The following is a 24,931-nucleotide window of genomic DNA, read 5'->3' as shown; positions in this document are numbered from 1 at the left end:
TTGGTCAGATCTTATGATTGTTCAAAGAAAATCAGAAACACAGAGGAGCAGAGGAGAAAAGGTTAGTAAGAAAAGTAGAAAGTACTTCACAGAAAGCTAAGTGTCAAGCCGGAAGTACCTAGGAGTAAGCAGCACTGCTTCTGGAAACCTCTGGGGTTTTTATCAGGGTTTTATCCAACAATTTCAGAGCTTCGGTGGATCTGAGATGCTTTACCTTCCGGCCCAGCGAATCTCATCTCACCTTTGGCTTGCCGTCAGTGGGATCTAGCCTCTAAGACACTGGCTATAAAATGCTTCACTAGGTTAACTCGTTTAATACATTTATGGGGGAGAAGTTTGGACAAGAATGTTGGGAGGTTGTGCCAAAATGCATATTTGAGAGATGCCCGAGCTGAGGCCAAGAGGTTACTCCTCCTAAAATACTCAAACAGATGGGTTTGGGATATTTGCATGGAAGATTCCAGAACATTTGCTGTAGGGATTGAGTTAGCTAAATATGGTCACTTTTCCAAACAAAGTGGCTAGTTATTCTGTATGTTTTGGCAAAGGACAGTGGAGAAAAGCGGGAGACAGAAAAGGAAAATGCATGTCTTTTATGTAGATTCCTCTCCTTTATTTATTTATTTATTTTTAGATTTTTAAATTTATTTCTTTGACAGAGATCACAAGTAGGCAGAGAGGCAGGCAGAGAGAGAGGGGGAAGCAGACTCACTGCAGAGCAGAGAGCCCGATACGGGGCTTGACCCCAGGACCCTGGGATCATGACCAGAGCCAAAGGCAGAGGCTTAACCCACTGAGTCACCCAGGCACCCCGATTCCTCTCCTTTAAAACAAAAAACTATTTTACGTCTCCTTGGTAGGGCTGTTTTTGTCCATGAAGTACAAGTAAACTTATTTGTGAAGCATTAGATATGTGAAATTAAATTGATTAACTGACACATCTTCATGAATTGCTGTAAAAAATATTGATGGATTCCACAAAGGTCACTCCATGCCGGCCAGAGGGCACATTTGAACACCAAGATGAACAGACATGCTCCCTCAGTGGACAGGAATCATAATCAAGTATGATAAGATTGGAATTTAACTCAACCACAAGGCAGAAAATCATATTAAAAGAAGGAGAGATTTCTTCTCTTGGAGATTTGGAGAGATCCTTCTGCCTCTGGATTTGGAAAAGCTTCATGGTAGACATGGCTGCCTTTAAAGGCTGAGCTGGACTTTATCAAGCAGGGATGGAGGGAGAGGGGGAGGGTAGATGCTTAGCTTTTCTGAGTTCTCGACTGTGGAAGACCTGTGCTCCTTCTGTTTTTCCCATTCAAGGAGTTGCTTCCTCCTGGGAAGCAGACAAGCTCTAAGAAGTGGGATTCTAGGGGCGCCTGGGTGGCTCAGAGGGTTAAGCCTCTGCCTTCAGCTCAGGTCATGATCTCAGGATCCTGCGATCGAACCCCGCATCGGGCTTTCTGCTCAGAGGGGAGCCTGCTCCCCCCCCCCCCGCCTGCTTGTGATCTCTGTCTGTCAAATAAATAAAAATAAAGTATTAAAAAAAAAAAGAAGTGGGATTCTAAAGCTGACTCAGCCACATCATGGCATTTGATGGACAATTCATAAGCAATGAAAACCATCTGAAATGCACTTTGCTTATGGAGCGCTTGTGTGCCTGAGGCTGAAGCAGCGGACCTTGACTTTGCCATGTCCTTGGACATGTCCCTTGACTTCCGAATCTTGGCTCTCTCACCTGGTTGCCTCCGGGTTAAGTCCTAAGAGGACTAACCCAGAACAGTTTGATCAACCCAAAAAGTGTTACTGGGAAAATATTTTGCAAACTTCGGAGTGCTACACAAATGTCAGCTGTACTTTTATTGTCCGATTGTCCGTAGTATTTAACCAGGAGCCACCTGATGAAACCAGAAGGGCTACATGGACTACTGATGCCTGTTTTAGGGTCTGATTCAGTAACGAAACTGCACTCTTGTGTGCTGGATTTTTTTTTTTTTTTTAATGTGCTGGATTTTAAAACCCGTTACTGATTTTCTAAGCACTGCGTGTGTGTAAATATTCATCAGGAGCCAGAGCCCCTCGCAGGGTGGGAAAACGTGGAGCTGGAAAAGGGTGGGAAAACATGGAGCTTAGGTGCCAGGGTGGCTCAGTTGGTTAAGCATCTAACTTGGTTTCGGCTCAGGTCATGATCTCAGGGTCCTGGGATTGAGCCCTACGTTGTGCTCTGTACTACGCACTCCGCGGGGAGTCTGCTTGAGATATTCTCTCTCTCTCTCTCTGCCTCTCCTCCCTGCCCCACCCAAACCACTTAGGGTGCCTCTTTATAAATGCTCTCTCTCATGCTCTCTCTCTCTCTCTAAAATGGATAAGTAAATCTTTAAGAAAAAAATAAAAGAAAATAATAGAACTTATTTAGAGGATTTTCCTCAACACTCTGGCAGAAGATGGGATTTTATCAATAGTGGAAAGGTTTCATGCCCTTGAGAAATGTGTAAATAAATCCAGCTTAATTGAAAAATCTTTAAGAGAAACATCACCAGGGCACCTGGGTGGCTCAGTCATTTAAGTGTCTGCCTTTGGCTCTGGTCATGATCCCAGCGTCCTGGGATTGAGCCCCACTTCGGGCTCCCTGCTCCACGGGAAGCCTGCTTCCCCCTCCCCCACTCTCCCTGCTTGTGTTCCTGCTCTCACTATCTCTCTGTCAAATGAATAAATACAATCTTAAAAAAAAAGAGAGAGAGAAAGAGAAACATCACTTATCTTAATCCAACATAATAAATAAGGAAGTGTTCACTTAATTTAAAAGAAGAACAGTTCACTAAAATCACTTTTGCATAAATGCTTGTAGGACATTTTTTATTTTATTTCAAACCTGTATGAGTGATAGAGTTAGGACCTGTCCAAATTTTGGTTTAAGTAACATTTAAGAGAGACTAACTTCTCTGTTCTCTTGGACACAGCATTAAAATTCTCTGAGGCTTTACTACAATAAGCTCTATTCTTAAAACATTTTCTTTGGATTCTGTGCACAAGCCCACATCTACTTTTTGGCAAAAATATTTTGAGAGGGAATTAAATCCATCCAGGGTCTACTTAGAGCATGCCTGTGTGACCGAAGTATGTCTGTCTGAATATTTTACTTTATTTAAAGATTTTATTTATTTACTTGATATATAGAGAGAGAGAGATCCCAAGTAGGCAGGCGGGTGGTGGGGGGTGGTGCAGGCTCCCTGCTGAGCATAGAGCCGGATGCGGACCTCGATCCCAGGACCCTGAGATCATGAGCCAAAGGCAGAGGCTTAACCCACTGAGCCACCCAGGTCCCTCTGACTGAACCTTTTAAAGTGTAGCGTTCTGGGAGTACACTTCAGTGTTTATACATCCAAACTACATAGGGTGCCTCTCATAAATGCAGCTTCTTAGATTGTAGTCCTGGGGATTCTGATTCAGTAGGGAGGGCAGTTTGTACTTCTAAGAAGCTTCTAGATTCTTCTGAGGCAGGTGGCCTGTGTCATTGACATTCCTGACCCAGATACCCACTGTAGATGTCCCCTCCCTGCCACTAATCCTCTTGAAAATGGAGCATCTTTGTGCTGTGAGTTCTCTTGGCCTAGACAACATGTTATACTCAGTGTTTCCAGTTTTTCTAAAATCTATGGGGTCTGCACATATCTTTGGGCTCCTGACCGGAGATATACAGCTACTCCTGGGCAGAATTGTTGATCCCTCTCCAGCTGGGGGGGGGGGGGGGGGGGGGGGAGATTCTATAGGTCAGTTCTGGAATGTGGTCATGTTTACTTCTGGAAGGCAGAATCTTCTTTTCCTTCAAGGTCAATCTCCTGGGTCAATCTCCTTTTGTGGTAACTTTTTCAAACCTAGCTTCCCTCCATGATTGCATCCAGCAAAATGAATGTTCCCTCTCTTTGCTACTGTTGCATGTTTAACAGGCTCCTGTTATAAACCTAGTCATGGTGGGTTCTGCACCACCCCCCCACCCCGGCACCCTGAGGGCCTGGGGAGCGGCGATACTGGTATTTGTCATTGAAACCACAGTATCCGATACATAACAAACACTCAACAGAAGTTTTGTGGAATGCCTCATGTCTTTGGGTTCATGTTCTCTCTTTATATGGGTCATTCTTACCGAATCCTCGGAAAAACCTTAGGTGGCCTCATTTGCACATGGGGAAACTGAGGCATGGAACCATTGGGTAATTTGTCCCAGGGACACTGCACTCAGTGGCAGAACCAGACTTCTATCCCACACAGTATGGCTCTGGAGTCTGTGCTCACGTTGCCTGGCTTTGCCCAACCACCTGTCTTGCCCTCTGCTATGTGCACAAGACGATTGTGAATTCATTCCAGAGGGATAACAAGTCAATTTGTTAGCCAGTAGTTTTCACCAACCTTAACCTACAAATTTGCACAAATATGAGACCTTTCTGTAATTCATTTGGAAAACTTGTGCAAATAAATTTATGGTGTTTCTTGACTGTTTTACTAATCCTCCAGACTTTAATGTTATTAATGCTTTTTGTGCCTCTTAAGGGGTACCTTAGTATATACACTGTCCCCCAGATTTCTTTCACCAGAGAGAATATTGTTCCCCATTAGACTTTTTTTTAACTTCTTAAAGAGCTAGGTTTTTTGGGTTTTGGTTTGTTTTGTTTTTAACGTAATTTGAAAGATAAGCTGGCTACTGCTTTCGTGAGGTGTTCCAAGAAATTTCTCGGGTCCTAAATATTTGAGTGTCTTCAGTGCGTAAATCATCTTCAGTGACCACTTAGACTTCCCTGGAATAGTCACAGGCCTGTTGTTGTGGGGTAATTACTAATAGCCCTCTTTTCAGAGGTATTCCATTTCCATGATAATCTGTGATTGCCCTAATCATGACATTTGTTCACCTCCATTAAATAAAGATCTGTGTTTCACGCTCACTACCTTCTCATTGCTCACGGAAGGACTCATCGTGCTGTTAACAGCCATGTCCCCCTAGCAGCTACCATTTTGTATCAGTCTCGCATGGAACTAGGGACACTCACACAGTTGGTCTGTCTTCACTCAAAAGTTGCATTTCTTGGGATGCCTGAGTGGCTCAGTCGGTTAAGCATCAGACTCTTGATCTCAGTGCAGGTCTTGATCTCAGGGTCATGAGTTCAAGCCCTGCATTGGGCTCCATGGTGGGTGTGGAGCCAACGTGAAAAAAAAATTTTTTTTAAGTTGTGTTTCTTAAGAATTGCAAGCCTGTAAGACTTCTTCATACTGCTCAGTATCTGTTCATGTGTATTCTTATCTATGCACGAAAAAGCCCAACTCTGAAAGGGTCCCAGAAATCTAAGAACACTTTTCACCTCTGAGAAGCAGGAGTTGGGGTCCGGGCTGTATTGTTGGAGGGCAAAGCTGGGAGACTTTTTGCTTTATCTATTTACATCTGGCCTTTGAGCAGTGTAAGCATATTTTTTTGTTTCCTAACATTATCTTTTAAAATGTTTAAAAACTGCTCAGGGTTTTCCCTGAAAAGACAAGCTATTTTAGACCCAGCTGGTTTGATCTTCTTTATATGGAATCTGTTTCCTTCACCAGAGGAGAACTAGTCTCTTGCTTTTGTTTTCTTTCCCTTCCTTTCATGTTGCTTTGCCGAATATATAAGGTTTTCCCATACCTTCAAGAAGAAGCCTCTTTTTAAAAGCTCGTGTCGTGTAATGTAACTCTTGAGAGAATAGCGTGAAGTTGAACATATCTAGGTCCAAGCTCATCACTCCCACTTACTGACTGTATGGCCTTGAGAAAGTAACTTAATTTCTCTGGACCTCAATGGCCTTATCTGTAAAATGGGGACAATAACAACCTCCCTCTTGGGATTGTTGTGAAGCTTCAATAAGATAATGCAGATTCTGGGTGGTTCTGGGAATCATTGAATAAATACTCAAAATTCAGTGGCTAGCCAGTGAGTCCTCGTGACCGTGAACCTCTCAGTCTGACTTTGGGTAACCACAAAAGTCATTTCTATTCTTGTATCATCTGTACTAATATTTACAAGACTGACATTCTTTGGGGTCTACTTCATATAAATATCGCCAGCCTTTCTTCCAATCCTGGTACTGGGTGAAGCTAGAGGCAGAAGAGACATCTTGTCAGAGTTTATGCCATGAAGAAAAAAATCAAGGCATCGCATGATTCCTTTGGCAAGTCGACTGCAAAGGAGCAGAGATGAAGTCTAACATGAAGTTAAAGGGGCTGAAACTCAGGAAATTACACTTTCAATTTTAAAATCATCACACCGCGAAGCCACAGGAGTTAAGGACGCGGAGTTGATCCTAAAATCACGATGAAGAGATTCCAGAATTCAAACAGCAGAAACAGCCCGAGATCACACAGGGAAAGGCTTCAGAGTGTTTTCTTTAGGACGTAATTTCTCTTGTCTACAAATTCGGAAAACAGGGAACACCGGGACCTACGAGGAGAGAGAACACAGTGAGTGTCTAGGTTGGGTTGGAATCCCTGCTTCTCCGTTTCAGTGGGTATTAAATAAGGGAACAAGGTTCTGTGGTCATGATCCTAGCCTGTGGCTGCATGTTTTCAAATTCCTAACTCATTAACTCTCCTCCAAGCCATACTGACTTGAAATGAAGTCCCACTTAGCGGATGAGAAAACCGAGGTTCTAAGAATTAAATTGCACTCAAATTTACAGCTCGGGACTCCTGACCTTGAGCCTCTGTCTACTTCATGCTGCTCTTACTTGGCTTTCTGCCCTGCCTTTGGGTTGCTGGTTCTCTGGTTCACAGACTCCTCAGGAGATGCTGTGCTCTTTGGGGTAATCTTGTTGGCTAGTTGTGGGGTTTTGCCTTGACTTTACTTTGGGCCCATTTGCTCTGCATCTCTCCCAGTTGCATAGTTTTGCATGGGCAGTGATGCTTTCTCTCCTCTTGTCTTCGATTCTGTTCTCCATTGGTCAGTTTGTTTTGAACAAAATACCCTTACACTACCTATCAGAGTCCTTGTGAACAAGAGATTCAACACCTTAAAAAAGAGAAATTCCATGAGAAAGCTTTAATATATTGTCATCATGGAAAAGGAAATGTAACTCCTTATTAAACTGAGGTCTCTGTGAGGTCTCTGTTTTCACACAACCATCTGGTCTTTTGCATTTCTCAGCTGCATATTTTGTCCAGAAGGAGTTGATTAATTCTGACCAAATGTGATTCAGTATTCGAAAGCATCAGAATGCATTCGAAGTTTAGTTTGTTGAGTTCTTCCAACAAAACTGTGAAGAAGTATACTCTGTGCCAGGCATTGGGTGAGACCCCTGCTAGGTGGTCTATGTCCAGTCCTTTTGGGGCAGTTCCCAGAACTGGGCATCATTTATTCTCATCTGACAGTTGGGGAAACCGAGTCTCAACTGTATCCCTGAGTGGCATGGCAGTTCCTGGAACCACTAGATACAGAATCTTTGGACTTTTATGAGTACACCCTTCTTTTCCAGGCGCCTGGTGGAATGAGTTACTTCAGGAAATGTATATTAATTCTCACTAGTATGCTAAAGGTTTATGCTGCAATTTTTCTACTTTAAATGGTATGGATGAAAAAATTCTAATATGCATTGAAAGTTGTTTTTAAGAAGGTAAACTCATGACTCTCCCAAAAATACAAAATGGGCATGCCAAAGATTTAACCAAACTCACTAATTAATGAGGAACCAGTAAGATCTTATAATTGGTTCAGGAGAATCCAAAGCACGACACAGGCAAACAAGAAAATGAAGACTGACTTACACGTCCCGTGGAAAAAATGGATTTGTATCTCTAGGGACAAGAGGCATTTGCATTACTGCTAGTCTGTACAACTTGTAGGTTGTACAATATGGAGTTGTACAGTTATGTACAGTTGTACAGTTATGGAGTCGCTCCTTGAAGAGCAGTAAAAGGAATCTGGAATAGACAGGATACTTTATGATTCCTGGTTCTCTACTGAAAAGCCACCCAGTGATTTTTTTTTTTCCTTTTTCGCTTTCTCGGCCCATTTCAAAGTCACCATTTTCCCTAACATGTGTTTTCTTTATTATGTTGCCTCTTTTTTTTTTTTTTTTTCCTTTGCCCAGCATGGAGCCCAATGCAGGGCTTGAACTCAAGACCCTGAGAACAAGACCTGAGCTGAGATCCAAGAGTCTGACGCCCAACCCACTGAGGCCCCCAAGCACCCCTATTATGTTGTCTTTTAAAGTGAGGGTGTACTTCTTCTGGAGGTGGCAGGAGACCCAAAGTGAATGCTCTAGCTTGTCCCTGTGACGATGCATACTCTTGGTCTTCAGCCACTTGGGGACAGGAAAAGACAAAGACACCAGAATCTGCCTTTAGTATTAGGTGAAGGACTCCAGGTGTGCTGATCCTCCTAAGACAATGTTTCTTTATGTCAGGGCCTCCGTCTTTGTGACCCAAGGCTGATTTGAGGGTTCAGGTGTCTGGCATGTGTCTCCTCCTCTCTGGGTAAGGTGGCCCCCCCGCCTTGCTGTCATGGTTGTTGCCTCTGCTGCCTGCCACCCTTTCCCCTCCCCTGCACTTTCCCTCTCTTTTTTTCTTGTTCGTTGTTTCTTCTCTCTCCTCTTGATGAGTTTCTCACTTGGGGAATTCTGAGTGTGCAGATCTGGTGTCACAGACCCCTCGCCAGCCATTCCAAGGACTCCTGGCTTCTCCACTGGAGCTCACCAGATCGCAAGGCAGGGAGGGCAACTCTTAGCCTGTTGACTTCTTGGAACACTGTTTACACTTTGCTCTGACCACTTCCTTATCCCCACTGTTTCTTACTAAGCCGCATTTAGATTCGGAGTTACTCAGGTAGGAGAGAGCTAAGGTCTTATATATTTGTTTAAAGAACTTTTATTAACACCCCACAACAACCAGACATGCTCTCTAAATTGTTTTCTTTTCCATCTTTCCTGAGACTGGGCCCGCTGGATCAGGGTTTAACTAAGCGGGGATTAGCAATGGCATCCATGGACATCTGCAGCACTGCTTCGAAATTCCAAGTATAGGGGCGCCTGGGTGGCTCAGTGGGTTAAGCCACTGCCTTCAGCTCGGGTCGTGATCTCGGGGTCCTTGGATCGAGCCCCGCATCGGGCTCTCTGCTCGGTGGGGAGCCTGCTTCCCTCTCACTCTCTCTGCCTGCCTCTCTGCCTACTTGTGATCTCTCTCTGTCAAATAAATAAATCAAATCTTAAAAAAAAAATTCCAAGTATAACAAATCTGATGGGTGATGAAATTATTCACTTGCTGGTGAGGTTGTAAGGAAAGTTACTTGAGGGCTTCACTGGACAAGCAGTGTCTTAATTGCGATAATATTCTGGAGAACTGTTAATTTCAGCAAACGATAGTTTTTCATTAATTCATTTTAGGATAAGTTCTTATGGGGTTTTGGGGGGGTTGTTTTTGTTTTTGGTTTTGTTTTGTGAGCCCATTTCTTCCCCTTATACACAAGGGTCAGTGTATTTTTACCATCAGCGTTTATCAGCATTTAGTTGATGCTAAAAACTGGAATTCCGTGAATATCAATTTGCTCTACAGCAAGTGTTGCAAATGTGGATGATTTCGTTAAACCAAGACAGGAGATACAGAGATATAGAGGAAGGGCCCAAAGATAAGTAGGCATAAAATAACATTTACATCTCTTTCTATACAACGTTCTTGCCAGTGGCAGTCCTTGGTATGTTTTTGATATATGACATCGTTTTTCCTTAGTCAAGGGTGTACATATTTCCAAACACAAGTGAATTCTTTTTTTTATTAAAGATTTTTAAATAAGATTTTATCTTTTTATTTGAGATAGAGCGAGAGAGTGAGAGAGAGCACAGGAGGGGCAGAGGGAGAGGGAGAAGCAGACTCCCCACTGAACAGGGAGCCCGAAAAGGGTTTGAACTAGGCTGGTACCCTTGGAGATGGAGGGAAGTGGGGAGAGGGAGAATGGAGGCTCTTGGTCATGGGCAGGGCAAGAGAGAGGATGGTGTGGTGGGGGACGGCCAGGACTCCTGCTTGAGCAGATGGTTGGAAGGACTGCTATTCATGAAGGTAGAATGGAGAAGGAACACTTTGGGGGGCACGAAGGAATCAAGGATTCCATTGTAGACATGGTGCATTTGGAATGCCTGCAAAACAGCCAAAGAAAAGGGAAACTTTGAATGCATTTGCAAAATGATTCCAGAACTCCATCCCAGGACCCTGGGATCATGACCTGAGCCAAAGGCAGATGCTTAACTGGCTGAGCCACCCAGGGGCCGCAAGTGAATTCATCTTGATGAAACACTGAAACCATATTTTCACCTCTTTGTGGTTTCCCAGGATGTACCTTGCATCTGTCCCTCTGTTACGTGTTTAAACATAGACCTCTCTGGGCTTGGAGCAGGTGGACCCTGTGTCTGATCTTCTACTGTAGCCAGAGGGCTCAGATGCAAGGCAAAACCATTGCATTGGCTTTTATACTAAATATTTGTATTATTGCCCTCCAGTGTTTTCTCATTGTGTGCAACGAGTCTGTCCTCTTTAAAAAACAACAACAACAACAACAAAAAACCACAAAAAACAAAGACCTGAATGACAACAGTAAAAGAAACCACTTTCTTGAGTGCGAGAGAAGAAAACCATATAGCTAGCTAGGTAAAACAAATACCTGTTTCTCTAGCTTTTAAAACAAACAACCTCCCCCACTCCAACATATATATCTAAAACTCTCATTTTGCAGGCCAGCAAGTTTTCATAGGGAAGCGTTTAAGTGGGGCAAAGGGAGAGGGGAAGTGGGCTTCCTCTTCTGTAAGAAGTGCCATGGAGCAGGCGCCCACACGGGGGCCCAGAGGGTGACCCAGGGCACAGATGTATCATCTTGGCTCACAGAGAGCTTACTGTCTAGGGAGGAGAGGCAGACCATCAAAATTTAGGCAAATGAGGAGGATGTCAGGAACAAGGAAGTGTGTAAGTGCGTTGGTTCACAAAGACTGGAAGTCAGCATCTTTTTCTAATCCACATTTTGAAAGGCTCTGGTTGCTCAGTGAGAAGAGATTGGAAAGGGGTTTGAACTAGGCTGGTACCCGTGGAGAGGAGATGGAGGGAAGTGGGGAGGGGAGAATGGAAGGCTCTTGGTCTTGGGCAGGGCAAGAGAGAGAGGATGGTGTACTGGGGGATGGCCAGGCTTCCCCCGACCCCCCTCTTGAGCAAATGCTTGGAAGGGCTGCTATTCGTGAAGGCAGAATGGAGGACTGCGTTGGGGACACAGGAGAATCAAGGATTCCATCGTAGACATGGTGCATTTGGAATGCCTGCAAAACAGCTGAGAAAAAGGAAAACCCTGAATGCATTTGCAAAATGAGTCCCAGAAAGGGGTCAGAGTGAGTTCTAAGTGTGGGAGTTCTGGCACCTGAGGGGCATCAGAAGCCACGGGAATGGAAGAGCTCACATGGGGGTAAGGTAGAGCAGAGGAGAAAAATGTGATCCGGGACTAGCCTTGAGATACACCAGGCCTTTAAGGATCTGGTAGAGGGTGCAGAGCTGACAAATGAGCCTGAGCAGGAATGGCTAAAGGCAGTTAATTTGCAAGGGGAAAAAAAAAATCATATTGCATGATCACAGACCGCACAGCCCTGGCTAGCAGTTTTCAGCTGCAACGCCCCATTGGCTCCAAGGAAGCCTTCACCAATGCTAGGAAAGAAATCCTCTGCATGTATGCCTTCCCTGCGCAGGGGGAGAAAGAGCTTCACCTTCCCTTTCAAAGATGACCAAGCTGGACATAACCCAGAGAAGAGAACGAAAGGAGGAAGTGGCCGCTGTGTTTCTAGAGCAGGGTCTGCAGTTCCTCTGGGGCAACAACTGGGAAAGCCTCAGAAGTCAGCTTCTCCGTCCTGGTTGAGACCCATTCCTGCTAAATTGGGAGCAATCTTGCTGGCCGTGGCCTTGCTTTTTGCACTTTCTCTTGTGGGAGGTTCAAGGGATACTACATGAAAGAACGTTTCCCGTTGTCTTTATGTTTGAAAGCAAATGGAACTTTGAGGTTCAATGAGCTAAGGAGCTTAAGAGAGGTGCAGACTTTCAAGTCCGGTCTTGGAGAGAGGACCACAGAGGATTTTTACTGCTCTCCCGCTGGTTCCGGTGATTTCATAGTGTACGGTGTTTCCATCGAATAGACATTGTAGTAGATCCCAGACGGGTTGTTGGGAGACCGTGTCAGGCCCTAGTAGTTGCAACACAGAATAACCTTCCAATTTTATGTGAGTTTCTGAGATCGTTGTTATTTCCCATGGATCTGAAATGTGGGGGGTATCCCTTCCTGTATAAATCGGTTTTATTTATTGAAATCTGTCTCCTAAGTTCTACGGCGGAAGACGGTCCCTGGTCTTAATGTGGTAACAGTAACTACGTGTGTCCGTTTATTTTGATACAAACGATTTAATGTGGATTAACCCATGCACTCTTTTGCAGACCTTTAAGGAACAGAATTGGGTGCAACCAATGGAAATCTGAAACAGCTTGGAAACCTTCACACGTTGGCCGTTTCTCATGCTTTTTTGCTTTCCTTTTCTTTCTCAAAATATATTTCAGTTCTTCTTCTGCAATTTCAGTTCATGTTTCAGATGTTTAGATATCGACATCTGTGAGGACAGAGGTTATGGTTCAGGGAAGCCTTTCCTTCAGGGCATGTGGCCCCTATATTAATGAATGGCATTCTGGTCCGTAGGAACCACTTAGCATTACCTGGGTTGTATCCCACAAGCTACTTTGGCCTGAGCGTGGGACTGAACATGACAGCCCCACCTGGAGGGAGTCTCTCTTCTTAGACACTCTCCTAACCTGGATTGGGAAGCAGCTGCCTTTTGCTTTCTGCCGCTAGCCTGTCCAAACTAGAAATAATTGTCGGGGTGCCTGGGTGGCTCAGTAGGTTAAAGCCTCTGCCTTCAGCTCAGGTCATGATCCCAAGGTCCTGGGATCGAGCCCCACATCGGGCTCTCTGCTCAGCGGGGAGCCTGCTTCCTCCTCTCTGTCTGCCTCTCTGCCTACTTGTGATCTGTCAAATAAATATATAAAATCTTGAAAAAAAAAAAAAGAAAGAATTGTGTATCGCTAATGCCCTGACTCATTCCTACCTATCTGTACTTTTAGTCTTTTTTATTTTTCATTACTAAACAACTGCTTTCAAATATCCAGGTCTGGGCCCCAGAGTGGGGATAGAGACCCCTAAAACTCCAGCTTGGAGGACCCAGAAGGTGAGGAAGAAAGCTCACACTTTGGTGGAGTAGTATGCACAGAGTGTCGGGGGTGCTGGGGGGATATTTAGGGAAAAAATTAAACTTGGTTTGAGGAGTAAGTATGTATTGAGCATTTTCACTGACCAGCTGTAAGCTAAGAGCATCACATGGCGTTTCGTACTTAATATGCGCAACGATTATTACGTGTATCTCACACCTCCGTCAAATTAAGTGATGGTAATTCCAAAAGCCAACTCTGAGCCTCAGCTTTTTCACAGTGTCTTATTCATGGAGCACATTTCATGAGCTCATGAAAGTGTGGCTATTTCCATAGAATATGTAAATGTTTCAAGGGAACGAACAACAGCCATTCATCAGAAATAGCAAAAGACAATGAGCTCTCCAAAGAATGACTGTTCTTTTCTAAGACTTAACTTCTGGGAGGTGAAATCTGGGCTGGTTAGGCTGAACTGGAAGGGGCGGGCCAATGTCTTAGGAAATTCGATTTTCTGCAGCTGACGTTTAAAGCAGGGATTTCCTTGGGGCACGCCTGGGTGGTTCAGTTGGTTAAGCATCTGCCTTCAGCTCCAGCAATGATCTTGGGTTCTTAGGATCGAGCCCTGCTTGGGGCTCCCTGCTCAGCAGGGAGTCTGGTTATCCTTCTGCCTCCTCCTCCCCCTGCTTGTGCTCCTTCTCTCACTCTGGCAAATAAACAAATAAAATCTTTAAAAAAAAAAAAAAAAGCATGGGATGCCTGGGTGGCTCAGTTGGTTGGGCTGCTGCCTTCGGCTCAGGTCATGATCCTGGGGTCCTGGAATCGAGTCCCACATTGGGCTCCTTGTTGTCCTGCAGGGAGCCTGCTTCTCTCTCTGCCTCTGCCTGAAACTCTGCCTGCTTGTGCTCCCTCTCTGAAAAATAAATAAAGAAAATCTTAAAAAAAAAAAAAAAGAATGGCAATGAAGTTTAAAAAAAAAAAATCAGGGCTCTCCTTTTGATTTGCTTCCTTGAATTTGCTACTTAATATGGCTTTTCTATTTATCCTTCTTACATTTAAACAGGTTTCTTTAAGTTTTCATGGTGACTGGTGCCCAGAGGACAGTTGTGGAGTTGATTTTATATTTTTGATGTGTTTCTTATAAAACTCAACTGGGGGAAACTGCATAATATTTCATTGCCTTGAGAGACGTGACGTTTTTATAATCAGAAAAAGTTATCTTTGGTAAGGTTGTCACCTTCAACTGCTAAACAAAGTATTGAATGTATAACAGAAGGTATAAAATACTTGAGTTACTGGAGACCTTAACGATGATGCTCAAGAACCCGTTCTTTTCAGAAATGAGAACCTGGGATGCCTGGGTGGCTCAGTCGGTTAACCGTCTGCCTTCCACTCGGGTCCTAATTCCTGGGATCAAGTCCAGCATGGGGCTCCTTGCTCAGCGGGGAGTCTGCTTTTCCCTCTGCCTGCCTCTCCTCCTGCTTGTGCTCTCTCTGTGTCTCTTCCTGTCAAATACATAAATGAAATCTTTTAAAAAGAAAGAGAAAGGAAAAGAAAGAAGGAATAAAAGGAAGGAAGAAAGGAAGGAGAACCAAATGCCCAGAAGTGTAGTAAAGTTTTAGGCCTTTTCTGAACAGAAACTGATGTCAGTAGATGGAAGGCAACCATATAGTGGAAAAGTGAGAAGGAACATCGTCCTTAATATCTGTTGTTGTTTTTTTTTTAATTTGCTTCTTTGTAGTGGCCACAGATGTCTTCAATTCCAAAAACCTGGCCGTGCAGGCACAAAAGAAGATCTTGGGGAAGATGGTGTCCAAATCCATCGCCACCACCCTCATCGATGACACGAGCAGCGAGGTGCTGGACGAGCTCTACCGAGTGACCAAGGAGTACACCCAGAACAAGAAGGAGGCAGAGAAGATCATTAAGAACCTCATCAAGACAGTCATCAAGCTGGCCATCCTTTACAGGAATAACCAGTTCAACCAAGACGAGCTGGCTCTGATGGAGAAATTCAAGAAGAAAGTTCACCAGCTGGCCATGACCGTGGTCAGCTTCCACCAGGTGGAGTACACCTTTGACCGGAACGTGTTATCCCGCCTCCTGAACGAGTGCAGAGAGATGCTTCACCAGATCATCCAGCGTCATCTCACGGCCAAGTCGCACGGACGGGTTAATAACGTCTTTGACCATTTCTCAGATTGTGATTTCTTAGCGGCCTTATATAACCCCTTTGGGAATTTTAAGCCCCACTTACAAAAACTCTGCGATGGTGTCAACAAAATGCTGGACGAGGAGAACATCTGATCGTGTGCATTAAGACTGGGACCGCTCGTGATTTCTTTGAAAACGGAGCACTGCTGATTTATGAAGGAAAAATGAATTTTTTAAAGGTGACCTATGTTTCCGAAAGACTGGTGCCCAGCTCAGGCATCCGACGTTGTCAATAATGTTTTATGCAGCTTGTTTTATTTGAAGAAAAGCAGATTGCCAAAAACTCTGGTGAAACGCTCCCTCCCTAACAGTTTGCAGATCTTGGGAAAGGTGTCTCTGGTCATGTGATGCAAATAGAGAGTTGTACAAAGAAAAATGCGGATGGCTCCAAACTGCAAGTGTTGGCTTATTTTTAGGTCAGTTGTTGTGTCTTTAGCACGTTGGGTATTTCTCATGTGTAGAGAGTTATGTACTTTCATTCACTATTATTCCTTACTGTGTATTCCTACCTTGCTTAAAAAGCCGAAAACCCTCTCTTGCTCAACTTGCTCCCTTTGAGATGATTTCATTTTCAAGTCCCTTTTGTTCAATGCTCCTTTGTTAAAGATTTTGTCACTGACAGTTAAGAATTGGGTCTTCATCAAGAATTAAGACGTTCAAGAATTGAAGGCGGTCAGATCGAACGCTCAGAAAAACAGGAAACTGCCTCTCAGAAGTCAGTATTGTAGGACCCAGCTCTATTTGACGTCGTGACTAATGTCTAATAGACAAATATACTTCGGGACTGGAGTCCTGTTTTTTAGTACCAATGGTAATACTTTGAAAATGTGGTAATTCTTAAAAATGTGCTGGTGGCCTCTCCACTTTTAGTATATGTTTCAGCTGTAAGAGACACAAGGAAAAATCTAGATGGTTCTTGTAAAAATCAGCAATACTAAGTACAACAATCTTTATTTTAGACATGAGCTCATCCAAATAATGTAGGGGGCTTAAAGGGCCAAAAAGGAAGAAAACGTATTGCTGTGGGCCATGAGAATGAAAATAAATGCATTTCAACATTGAATAAGGTTTGATAGGTAAATAAAGAAAGTCACTTTTTTATTTAACTGATAAGGTTTTTGCTATTTTGTTATTTGCTATCTTGATGAGTAAACCAAAGAATATTTGTATTCTAAGCATTTTGTGTGTTATTTCTATATAATTTTATGCATGTGAATGATAAAGTAAAGATCTTATTTTATTGGGGAAAAAAAAAAACCCAAAACCTGCTGACCAACTATCAGGAAACAAAAGACTTAAATCCCAGCCCTAAATATTTGCATTGGCGCTATTTCCATGACTTAACATACTCTTTTGCCTGGTATTTGCCTGCCTCCCAGAAGACTGACATTACAATAGGAGTTCACCAGGGAAGAGCCTACAACTTAAAAATTCCAGAGGTTGTGATCTGCTTTAACCCACCCACCCTTGTCTCAGACTAGCAGCCGAGAGAGGCAGAGTGTCTCCCTGTTTGATATAAAATCCAAACTGAAATTACCATTCTCACTTCTCAGAGGGGGCAGGTGACTCTTACATGTTGTAGCAAGAGCATAGCTTCATAGCTGTGGACAGGACCAGCTAGAGAGAGAGGGAACCTGGGGACAAATTTTGATGAGGGGGTGCCTGGTTGGCTCAGTTGTTAAGCATCTGCCTTCGGCTCAGGTCATGATTCCAGGGTCCTGGTATCAAGCCCTACATGGGGCTCCCTGCTCAGTGGGGAGTCTGCTTCTCTCTCTGCCTCTGCCCCCCCCACCGCCCCCTGCTAATGCTCTCTCTCTCAAATAATGATCCGTGCAGCCTGCTTCTCCCACCTGGCTCTCCTTCCCCAAACGGGCAAGGCACTTTATGTACCCACGGCCAAGAGAGAAGTGGCCTTCACCATTGTGTTCCCCAGAAAAAGTATGGTTTTACTTTGACACTTTACTGTTATTTGCCAGGTTCAGAGGCTAGAAATACTGAGCAAGTCACTTTTAAAATAGCTTTGTGTTTTTCTGATTCTTAGACCTTCCATTTACAACTCAAAATGAGTTCAAAAGAGGAACCAGTGTTAGGAACTTTACTGGTACAGAAATAAGTTTTTTTTTCCTTTCTTTTTTTTTTTTTTTTTTTTTTTTGGTCTTATAGAACAATGTCTCATTCACAATTATCTGGAAAATTCTGTTTTCCCACCATGTAAAAAAAAAAACAACAAAAACAAAACCAACAACAACGAAAGGCTTAAGATTTCTGATTGTGTTTTGCCCCCTGCAAAGGATTAAAATGGTATTTTGTGGTCTGTACATACCAGTTGGATATTTACTGAGATTTTAGTTTATCCTTGAGATTTCTGATGAGAGCACCTGATTATAATTTAGCATACTGATCTGGACAGATAATAATTGACAGATGAATATATCTATGCATTTAATGAAATATTTGTAGTAAACAGTTAAGTGCTCTGTAATTGCTAGGAAATTAAAATGTACTTTAAAAAAAAAAAGATTTATTTGATAGAGAGTGCAAGCAGAGGGAGTGGCAGTGGGAGAGCAAGACGCAGACTCCCTGCCCATCAAGGAGCCAGATGCAAGGCTCGATCCCAGGACTCCTAGACCATGACCTGAGCCAAAGGCAGATACTCAACCAACTGAGCCCCTCAGGCACCCCAAAATTAAAATATTCTAATAAAACTAACCTAATTAGGGGCGCCTGGGTGGCTCAGTGGGTTAAGCCGCTGCCTTCGGCTCAGGTCATGATCTCAGAGTCCTGGGATCGAGCCCCGCATCGGGCTCTCTGCTCAGCAGGGAGCCTGCTTCCTCTTCTCTCTCTGCCTGCCTCTCTGCCTGCTTGTGATCTCTGTCTGTCAAATAAATAAATAAAATCTTTAAAAAAAAAAAAAACTAACCTAATTAGTATATTAAGAATATTTGAACATTTTTAGTCAATCTTGCTTTTCCCAAACCTGCGTTATCTGAACTAGTTGAACTTGGTCGTGTTTGAAAAAAATCACGTTTTACTTGATAGATTGCATTCCTGGGACTAAAGCTTCTCTGTAATTTGTTAAAGTCCAAGCGGGTTTTAGCAGCCCGTGCTGTTTATGGGAGATGAACTTTTATCCAAGCTCTGAAATAATTTTCCTTATGATGGTTCAGATAAAGTCTTTATAGAAACCCCCTAATGAAAACACTGAGGTACTACCCAGAAAAATGAGTCAACTTTTTTCCAGAATGAAACAACAGGAAGATCCTCAGGAGCTTAAAATCGCATATCACTATCACAGCAAGCGATCATAAATCTGTTTTTTCTTTTACTGAGGTGTTCTCTTGGCTACTTATGTGTATGCCCAGGGCCAGAAACACACTTTTATCACAGGGAATTTCCCAAAATGGAAACATTTTTGTGTAAGCTGCCAAAGATGAGTTTTCATGTCTGTCTCGTAAAAGATGTGTTTTCCAGCCAGCAGTGAACATCAGCCCCCAAGTTATAGGGGACAAGACACCAAAAACGTCCCATCTGCTAAGCACTGAAAAGGATTGGGACAAAACAGCCAGCATTCACCGTTAAGAGAAAAACATCTGTGCTCTGGAAAATGTTCTTAGGTACAGACAGTTGTGCTGTATGTCCACCAAAATTCCATGAGGTCTTTGTCTGAGGAGGCAGCCATGGATTAAGACCCTCCCTCCTCTTCTTCATAGGTGCCTGAAGAAATTCTCTGCCTGCCTCCCTAACAGTTACATAACGATTTTGGCCTCACAGAGATGAGGTGCTGATCAGGCCCTTGGGGTTTCTTCTGTGTGTTTTTTTTTTCTTAATTCCAGTATAGTTAACATACAGTGTTCTATTAGTTTCAGGTACACAATATAGGGACTCAGCGGTTCCACACAGTACTCAGTGCCCATCAGGACAAGGGCACGCCTTAATCCCATCACCTACCTCGTCCCCACTCCCCACCCCCCGCCGCCCCGGTGCGTTCTCCATAGCTAAGAGTCTGTTTTTGGTACTTGGGGTCGGTTCTTAATACAAGAAAAGCACTCGTGATTTTTAAAAGTATGTGGTTTGATTCCTAAAACACCCTAAGACAACGTGCTTCTTCTCTATACTTTGGTTTTAACATTGAAAAGCTTACAGATGGATTAACTCAGTCATTTAAACCTGCCTGATGTGAGACATAAATTCAAAGCATGGGAGTGGAAATTCGGAGTATGTGTATCAGGATTGCCACCATGATCCGGGATGATTGAGGTCTTATGAGAAATCGAGGTTCAATTTTCCCAGAAATTGGCCGTTAGGAGCCTAGCAAGACTCTCCACTCAACCAATCTCAGTGACTGCTCAGCATCTGTTACGGCTCTTTTCTAAGATCACTTGTGTTCACTAATGGATAAATACTTGCAAAGCCAATGATACGTTTTTGTAAGACATTGAGTGTCTTGGAATAGGATTTGATGGTGAAATTGCCGCTGTTATGGCTGTTCTCTAATCATACGGACTTTGTGTTGTCTTGACTAAGGAGTCTCATTTTTAGCTTGCTGAGAATACTCACTGAGCCTGCATTGAAAACCACGAGTGGAAATATTCCATAGTATTTTCAAACCCCATGGGTCAGGAGTTTGGCATCTCTTCCTCCCTGGAACTCCCTGGGGGGTGGCCAGGTAGAACCCCGCAGGTTACCACAGAGGGCATGTCTTCCGGGGACCTCTCCCACCCTATCTACACTTTGAATAAGATCAACTACCTCACATTCTCATTTTAAGAGTAAAATTAAAACATGGTGAGCTTTGAAACCTGAAGGCTGTTCCTTTGTGAGGTATTATTTATCGATGGCCTGTCGCAATTTTCCAAATGCTTTTTGCTTTCAATTTAGGAAAATTCTTTTGGGTTGAGTTGTTGGACCTAATGGTTTCCGGCAGTTACTGAAGTCTGATCTCTTAGCCAATTAAATTCTGGATCGCTTCAATTATTTTCTCATTCCTGCTGGCTTTAGTTTTCTATTGTTGCGTAACAAGCCACCCCAAAATTTTGTGGTTTAAGACAACAACCATTTTTTTTTTCTCCCATGATTCTGTGGGTTGACTGGGTGTAATGGGCCTGTTGTCTTTACTGGGTTCTTACGTGGCTGTAGTCGGACAGTGGCTTGGACTGGGATCTTCTGGAGATTTGACTGTGCCAAGCCCTCCCCTTCCCCAGTCTCTACTTACTACTTTTTCAGGGCATCCAAAAGAGCAGAGGCTAGAAGTTTCTTGACCTTTTTTATTTTTATTTGTTTCAGATTTCATTTACTTATTTGACAGAGAGGGAGACAGTGTGCACAAGCGGGGAGGGCAGCAGGGAAAGGGAGAGGGAGAAGCAGACTCCCCACTGAGCAGGACCCTGGAATCATGACCTGATTCAAAGGCAGATGCTTAACCAATTGAACCACCCAGGCGCCCTGCTTCTGGTCCTTCTTAAGGGAAATGCCTAGAACAGGCACACTGTCATTTCTGTGTCATTCTCTTAGTTAAAGCAAACTACAGGCTATGTGTATGCTCCTCAAGACCACTTTTAGGTTTGGTAATTTGCTAGGAGGACTCACAGAACTCAGAAACGCTATGATACTCACAGTTAAGGTTTAGTACAGCAAAAGGGTATGGATTCGAATTAGCAAAGGAAAAAAGCATAGAGGACAAAATCCAAGAGAAGTCAGGTACAAAGTTGCAGTTGTTGCCTTCCAGTAGAGTTTTACAGACAACACTTAGTTGTCCCAGCAATGATGTGTAACAACACGTACAGTGTTGCCAACCTGAGCTTTGATGTCTGGGTTTTTATTAGGAGTCAGTCACATAGGCATGGAATGACTGACCTTCATTAGCCTCCAGACCCTTCAGAGGTCACACTGATACCTGATGGTCCAGAGTCCCAGGCAGATAAGAATGGAAGTTAACCAGAAATCACATGGTTAGGGGTAAACTATCTGGTATGGCCAAAGGCCCTTGATACACAAAGACGTTCAATTAAGGACGATGTATCAGGCATTTAGAGATTATCTCCTGGGAGCTGATCACGGGTCAGTCCTTTCTCAGGGATGTACAAGTGTTGACCATCCCAAGGCTGCAGTTTTACCCCTTTACTGCACCTAAGACTCACTACAGTTTCATATAAGAAGGACTTCACAAGGGCATGAATTCTGGGATGCTTGGTTCTTTGGGGCCATCTTGGAAAAACCAGGTACCGTATCACCATTTTCCCCTCATGGCTCCAAAAGAGCTAATAGAGTCCTGAGGATGTCTGGAGTTCTTCATGTGATAGTCTGTTTTAACTGGAAATGAATATATATGAAAAAAAAAAAAAAAGTAATAGTGGACTAACCTGGGCACCTGGGTGGCTCAGTGGGTTAAAGCCTCTGCCTTTGGCTCAGGTTATGATCCCAAGGTCCCAGGATCCAAGCCCCACATCGGGCTCTCTGCTCCGCAGAGAGCCTGCTTTCTCCTCTCTCTCTGCCTGCCTCTCTGCCTACTTGTGATCTCTGTCTGTCAAATAAATAAATAAAATCTTTAAAAAAAAATAGTGGACTAACCTGTTAATAATCCCATTCTTGTCCATATGAAGATGTGAGTCCCATCTGTGCCTGGTAATTTAATCTAGTCAATTGAAGAAATGATCATGAACATCTTTGATGTGTCCAACACCAGTGTGTGGCCCAGAACGGTACACGATTACCCAATTCCTGTACCCGAGGAGGAGTTTACTGACTGATGGGGACAGTGACCAGGCACAGGTAATTTAGGACAAAATTGAGATTCCCAGGATGAAGGGGATCCCAAGAAAAGCTTAGTTAGCCCCAGAGAGGCTGCCTGGCTTTAAAATTTGTGAACAGTTTTTGAGTTTTAAAATCGATACTTTAAAAGCAGTATGCTCGGGGTTCCTGGGTGGCTCAGTCGGTTATATGTCTGACTATGGGTTTCAGCTGGGGGTGTGGTCTCAGGGTCATGAGATCAAGCCCCTATCGGGCTCCACATTCAGTGAAGAGTCTGCCTTAGACTCTCTCTCCCTCTCCCTCTGGCTTTCTGTGCTGCGCCCCTTCCCACTCTCTGTCTCAAATAAAATATATATTTAAAGAAAATAAATAAAAGCAATACACTCACGTTAATGGCAATTTCATTTTCAAAATCAATGGCAAATACGTGTGTGTGCATGTGAAAGTATGGGTGAAAGGAAAATGTTCACAGTCCATTTTTTGTTCATTCAGAATAAAAATGACTGTAAATGAGTCCATGGGAAAATGTAGATTACAAACTCTACCGAACAGAAAAATCTAAATGAAAACTGAAATCACATCTTAATTAACATTTAAGTAATCTTTTAATTCTTGGGAAAATATGAGACCTAGCATATGGAAGGCTTTTAAAAAAAAAAATCATTTTTCTGGGGCACTTGGGTGGCTCAGTGGGTTAAACGTCTGCCTTTAGCGCAGGTCATGATCTCAGGGTCCTGGGATCGAGCCCCACATCAGGCTCTCTGCTCAGCGGGGAGCCTGCTTCTCCCTCTCTCTCTGCCTGCCTCTCTGCCTACTTGTGATCTCTGCCTGTCAAATAAATAAATAAAATCTTAAAAAAAAATAAAAAATAAATCATTTTTCCACGGGTGCCTGGGTGGCTCAGTTGGTTAAGCATCTGATCAGGTCATGATCTCAGGGTCCCGGGATCCAGTCCCGCATTGGGCTCCCTGCTAAGCGGGGAGCCTGCTTCTCCCTCTTCCTGCCTCTCCCCCTGCTTCAGCTCTCTCCCTCTCTCTGCCAAATAAAAAATAATAATAAAAATTAATTAATTAATTACATAATTAATTAACTAAATAAAATCTTTTTTAAAATATCATTTTCCCAGAGGTAGATTACAGCCAAGCTTGTGAAGCTAGGTGAACCCTGGCTTCACAGCCTCATGTTCAGTGAGGTGTGTCTGCGTCCCCTGAGGCTTCAGATCAGGACACAGATGTGCACGATTTGAACCGGTCCTGTGAGCAGGGCCCTTCCCTGTTGCTTGCCAGCCTAGTCAATGAGCCAGATCCCAGGGGGTTCTGCTCACTAATTCGTTCCAGCTTCTCACTTGTCGCTGACCCCTGCCCAGCTCCCTGAGTCTTCAAGAGGAAACAGTAATAAGCACCGTGTCCTCTTGCCAGCAAAGGACCAGGAGTACACAGCCTGAGGAAGGAGCCCAGTGTGAGGTTTGGACCTCACTGCGTCTCACCCCCAGTGGCTCTCCCTGTGGCTCGTAGACAAGGCAGGGGAATTTTCCTTTTACTGGGTTATGTTCAGAGAATTGGTGTCCAAGGTCCTTTTTGGACAAATCACAACAGTTCCTTGTACTTTTTAACTCACAACAGGATGGTTTTGTTTTGTTTTGTTTTGTTTTTTTCATATCTCCTGATGACAAAAAGATGGGCTTTTGAAGTTTTAGTTTTAGTTTATCTATCTCTTGACTAACTACGGACTTTCAACCAAGAATAATAATGTAAACAATGGTTAATTGCTTTTAAAACCCACCCTGTGTTCTGAACCAGTTCGTCTTTTATTAGCAGACCTAGAGAGAAGACGTCACCTCTTATCTGTATGGTAGGGTATGGTACACTTCTTTCTCTCAGACTTTATTTTATTTTATTTTTTTAAAAGATTTTATTTATTTATTTGACAGACAGAGATCACAAGTAGGCAGAGAGGCAGGAGTGGGGGCGGGGAAGCATGCTCCCCACTGAGCAGAGAGCCCAATGCGGGGCTCGGGTCCCTGATCAGTGGGGAGTCTGCTTCTCCCTCTCTGTCCCTTCCTCTCCCTCTGCTCCTGCTCTCTCTTTCTCAAATAAATAAAATCTAAAAAGCAAAACAAAACAAAAATTAAGAAAGGAGCTACTTCATAGACAAAGTAGTGGTCTCTCCTCCCGGATGAGGAAGACCACTTCCTTTGCCTCTAACAAAGGGCTTTGTTAAGTTTTCAAAAAGTAACCAACCATATGGGGCAGCTTACTCTTTACCTTTGGAATTATCACTCACATTGGGTGGTTGCTTTTTTTTTTTATTGTCTTAGGTTTGTGGAATTACCCACAGGGAACATTTTAAGAATGCCCAGCCCATGTGTCTTTAAGGCCAGTGGAAGTAGGGTCTTGTGATCTTCCATGAATCCAATCTTGTAACTCTTTCTGTGTCCCGTGGACTTGTAGGTTAAGGGTCAGCCTAAAACCCAAAATGGCTTTGCTATGGTCAGTTGTCTCCCTAGTCTCCCTTCCCTCCTGCCTTATTTCTGTTTAGTTATCATGATAATGAAGAAAATCTTTGCATACTTATGTGAAGATTCCACTTTCAGTAAAAGAGTCTTACATTCCAAGTTGATGTGAAACCCGTTATGCAAACCATATAAGCTCAAGAAGCAAGAACATGAACCAGTGAGCCTGAGAGACATAGTTTGATTGCTCCTTTCCCTCGCCATTTGCGAGTATTTTTTTTTTAAGATTTTATCTACCTATTT

The 24,931-nt window shown here is 43.5% G+C and overlaps 1 protein-coding gene across 4 annotated transcripts in view; it reads left to right on the top strand.

Moving 5' to 3' along the window:
* The window catches only part of LOC111158931 (TNF alpha induced protein 8), a 114,316-nt gene extending 97,712 nt beyond the window's left edge, over nt 1-16,604 (top strand). For 2 of the 4 annotated variants that reach the window (XM_022521269.1, XM_022521268.1), the window contains exon 2: nt 14,957-16,604. In XM_022521269.1, coding sequence (XP_022376977.1) covers nt 14,957-15,522 — 566 coding nt within the window. In that variant the 3' untranslated portion in view covers nt 15,523-16,604. Of the gene's footprint in view, nt 1-6,168; nt 6,475-13,219; nt 13,239-14,956 lie in introns of those variants that run through there. The other 2 variants (XM_022521270.1, XM_022521271.1) reach the window with 2 other exon arrangements.
* The last annotated feature ends 8,327 nt before the right edge of the window (nt 16,605-24,931 follow it).

Source organism: Enhydra lutris, unplaced genomic scaffold, assembly GCF_002288905.1.
Source record: "Enhydra lutris kenyoni isolate GAN:26980312 unplaced genomic scaffold, ASM228890v2 scaffoldscaffold64, whole genome shotgun sequence".
Lineage (NCBI taxonomy): Eukaryota > Metazoa > Chordata > Mammalia > Carnivora > Mustelidae > Enhydra > Enhydra lutris.
The sequence above is the reverse complement of the archived record's forward strand: the minus strand, read 5'-3'. Positions and strand labels throughout refer to the sequence as shown.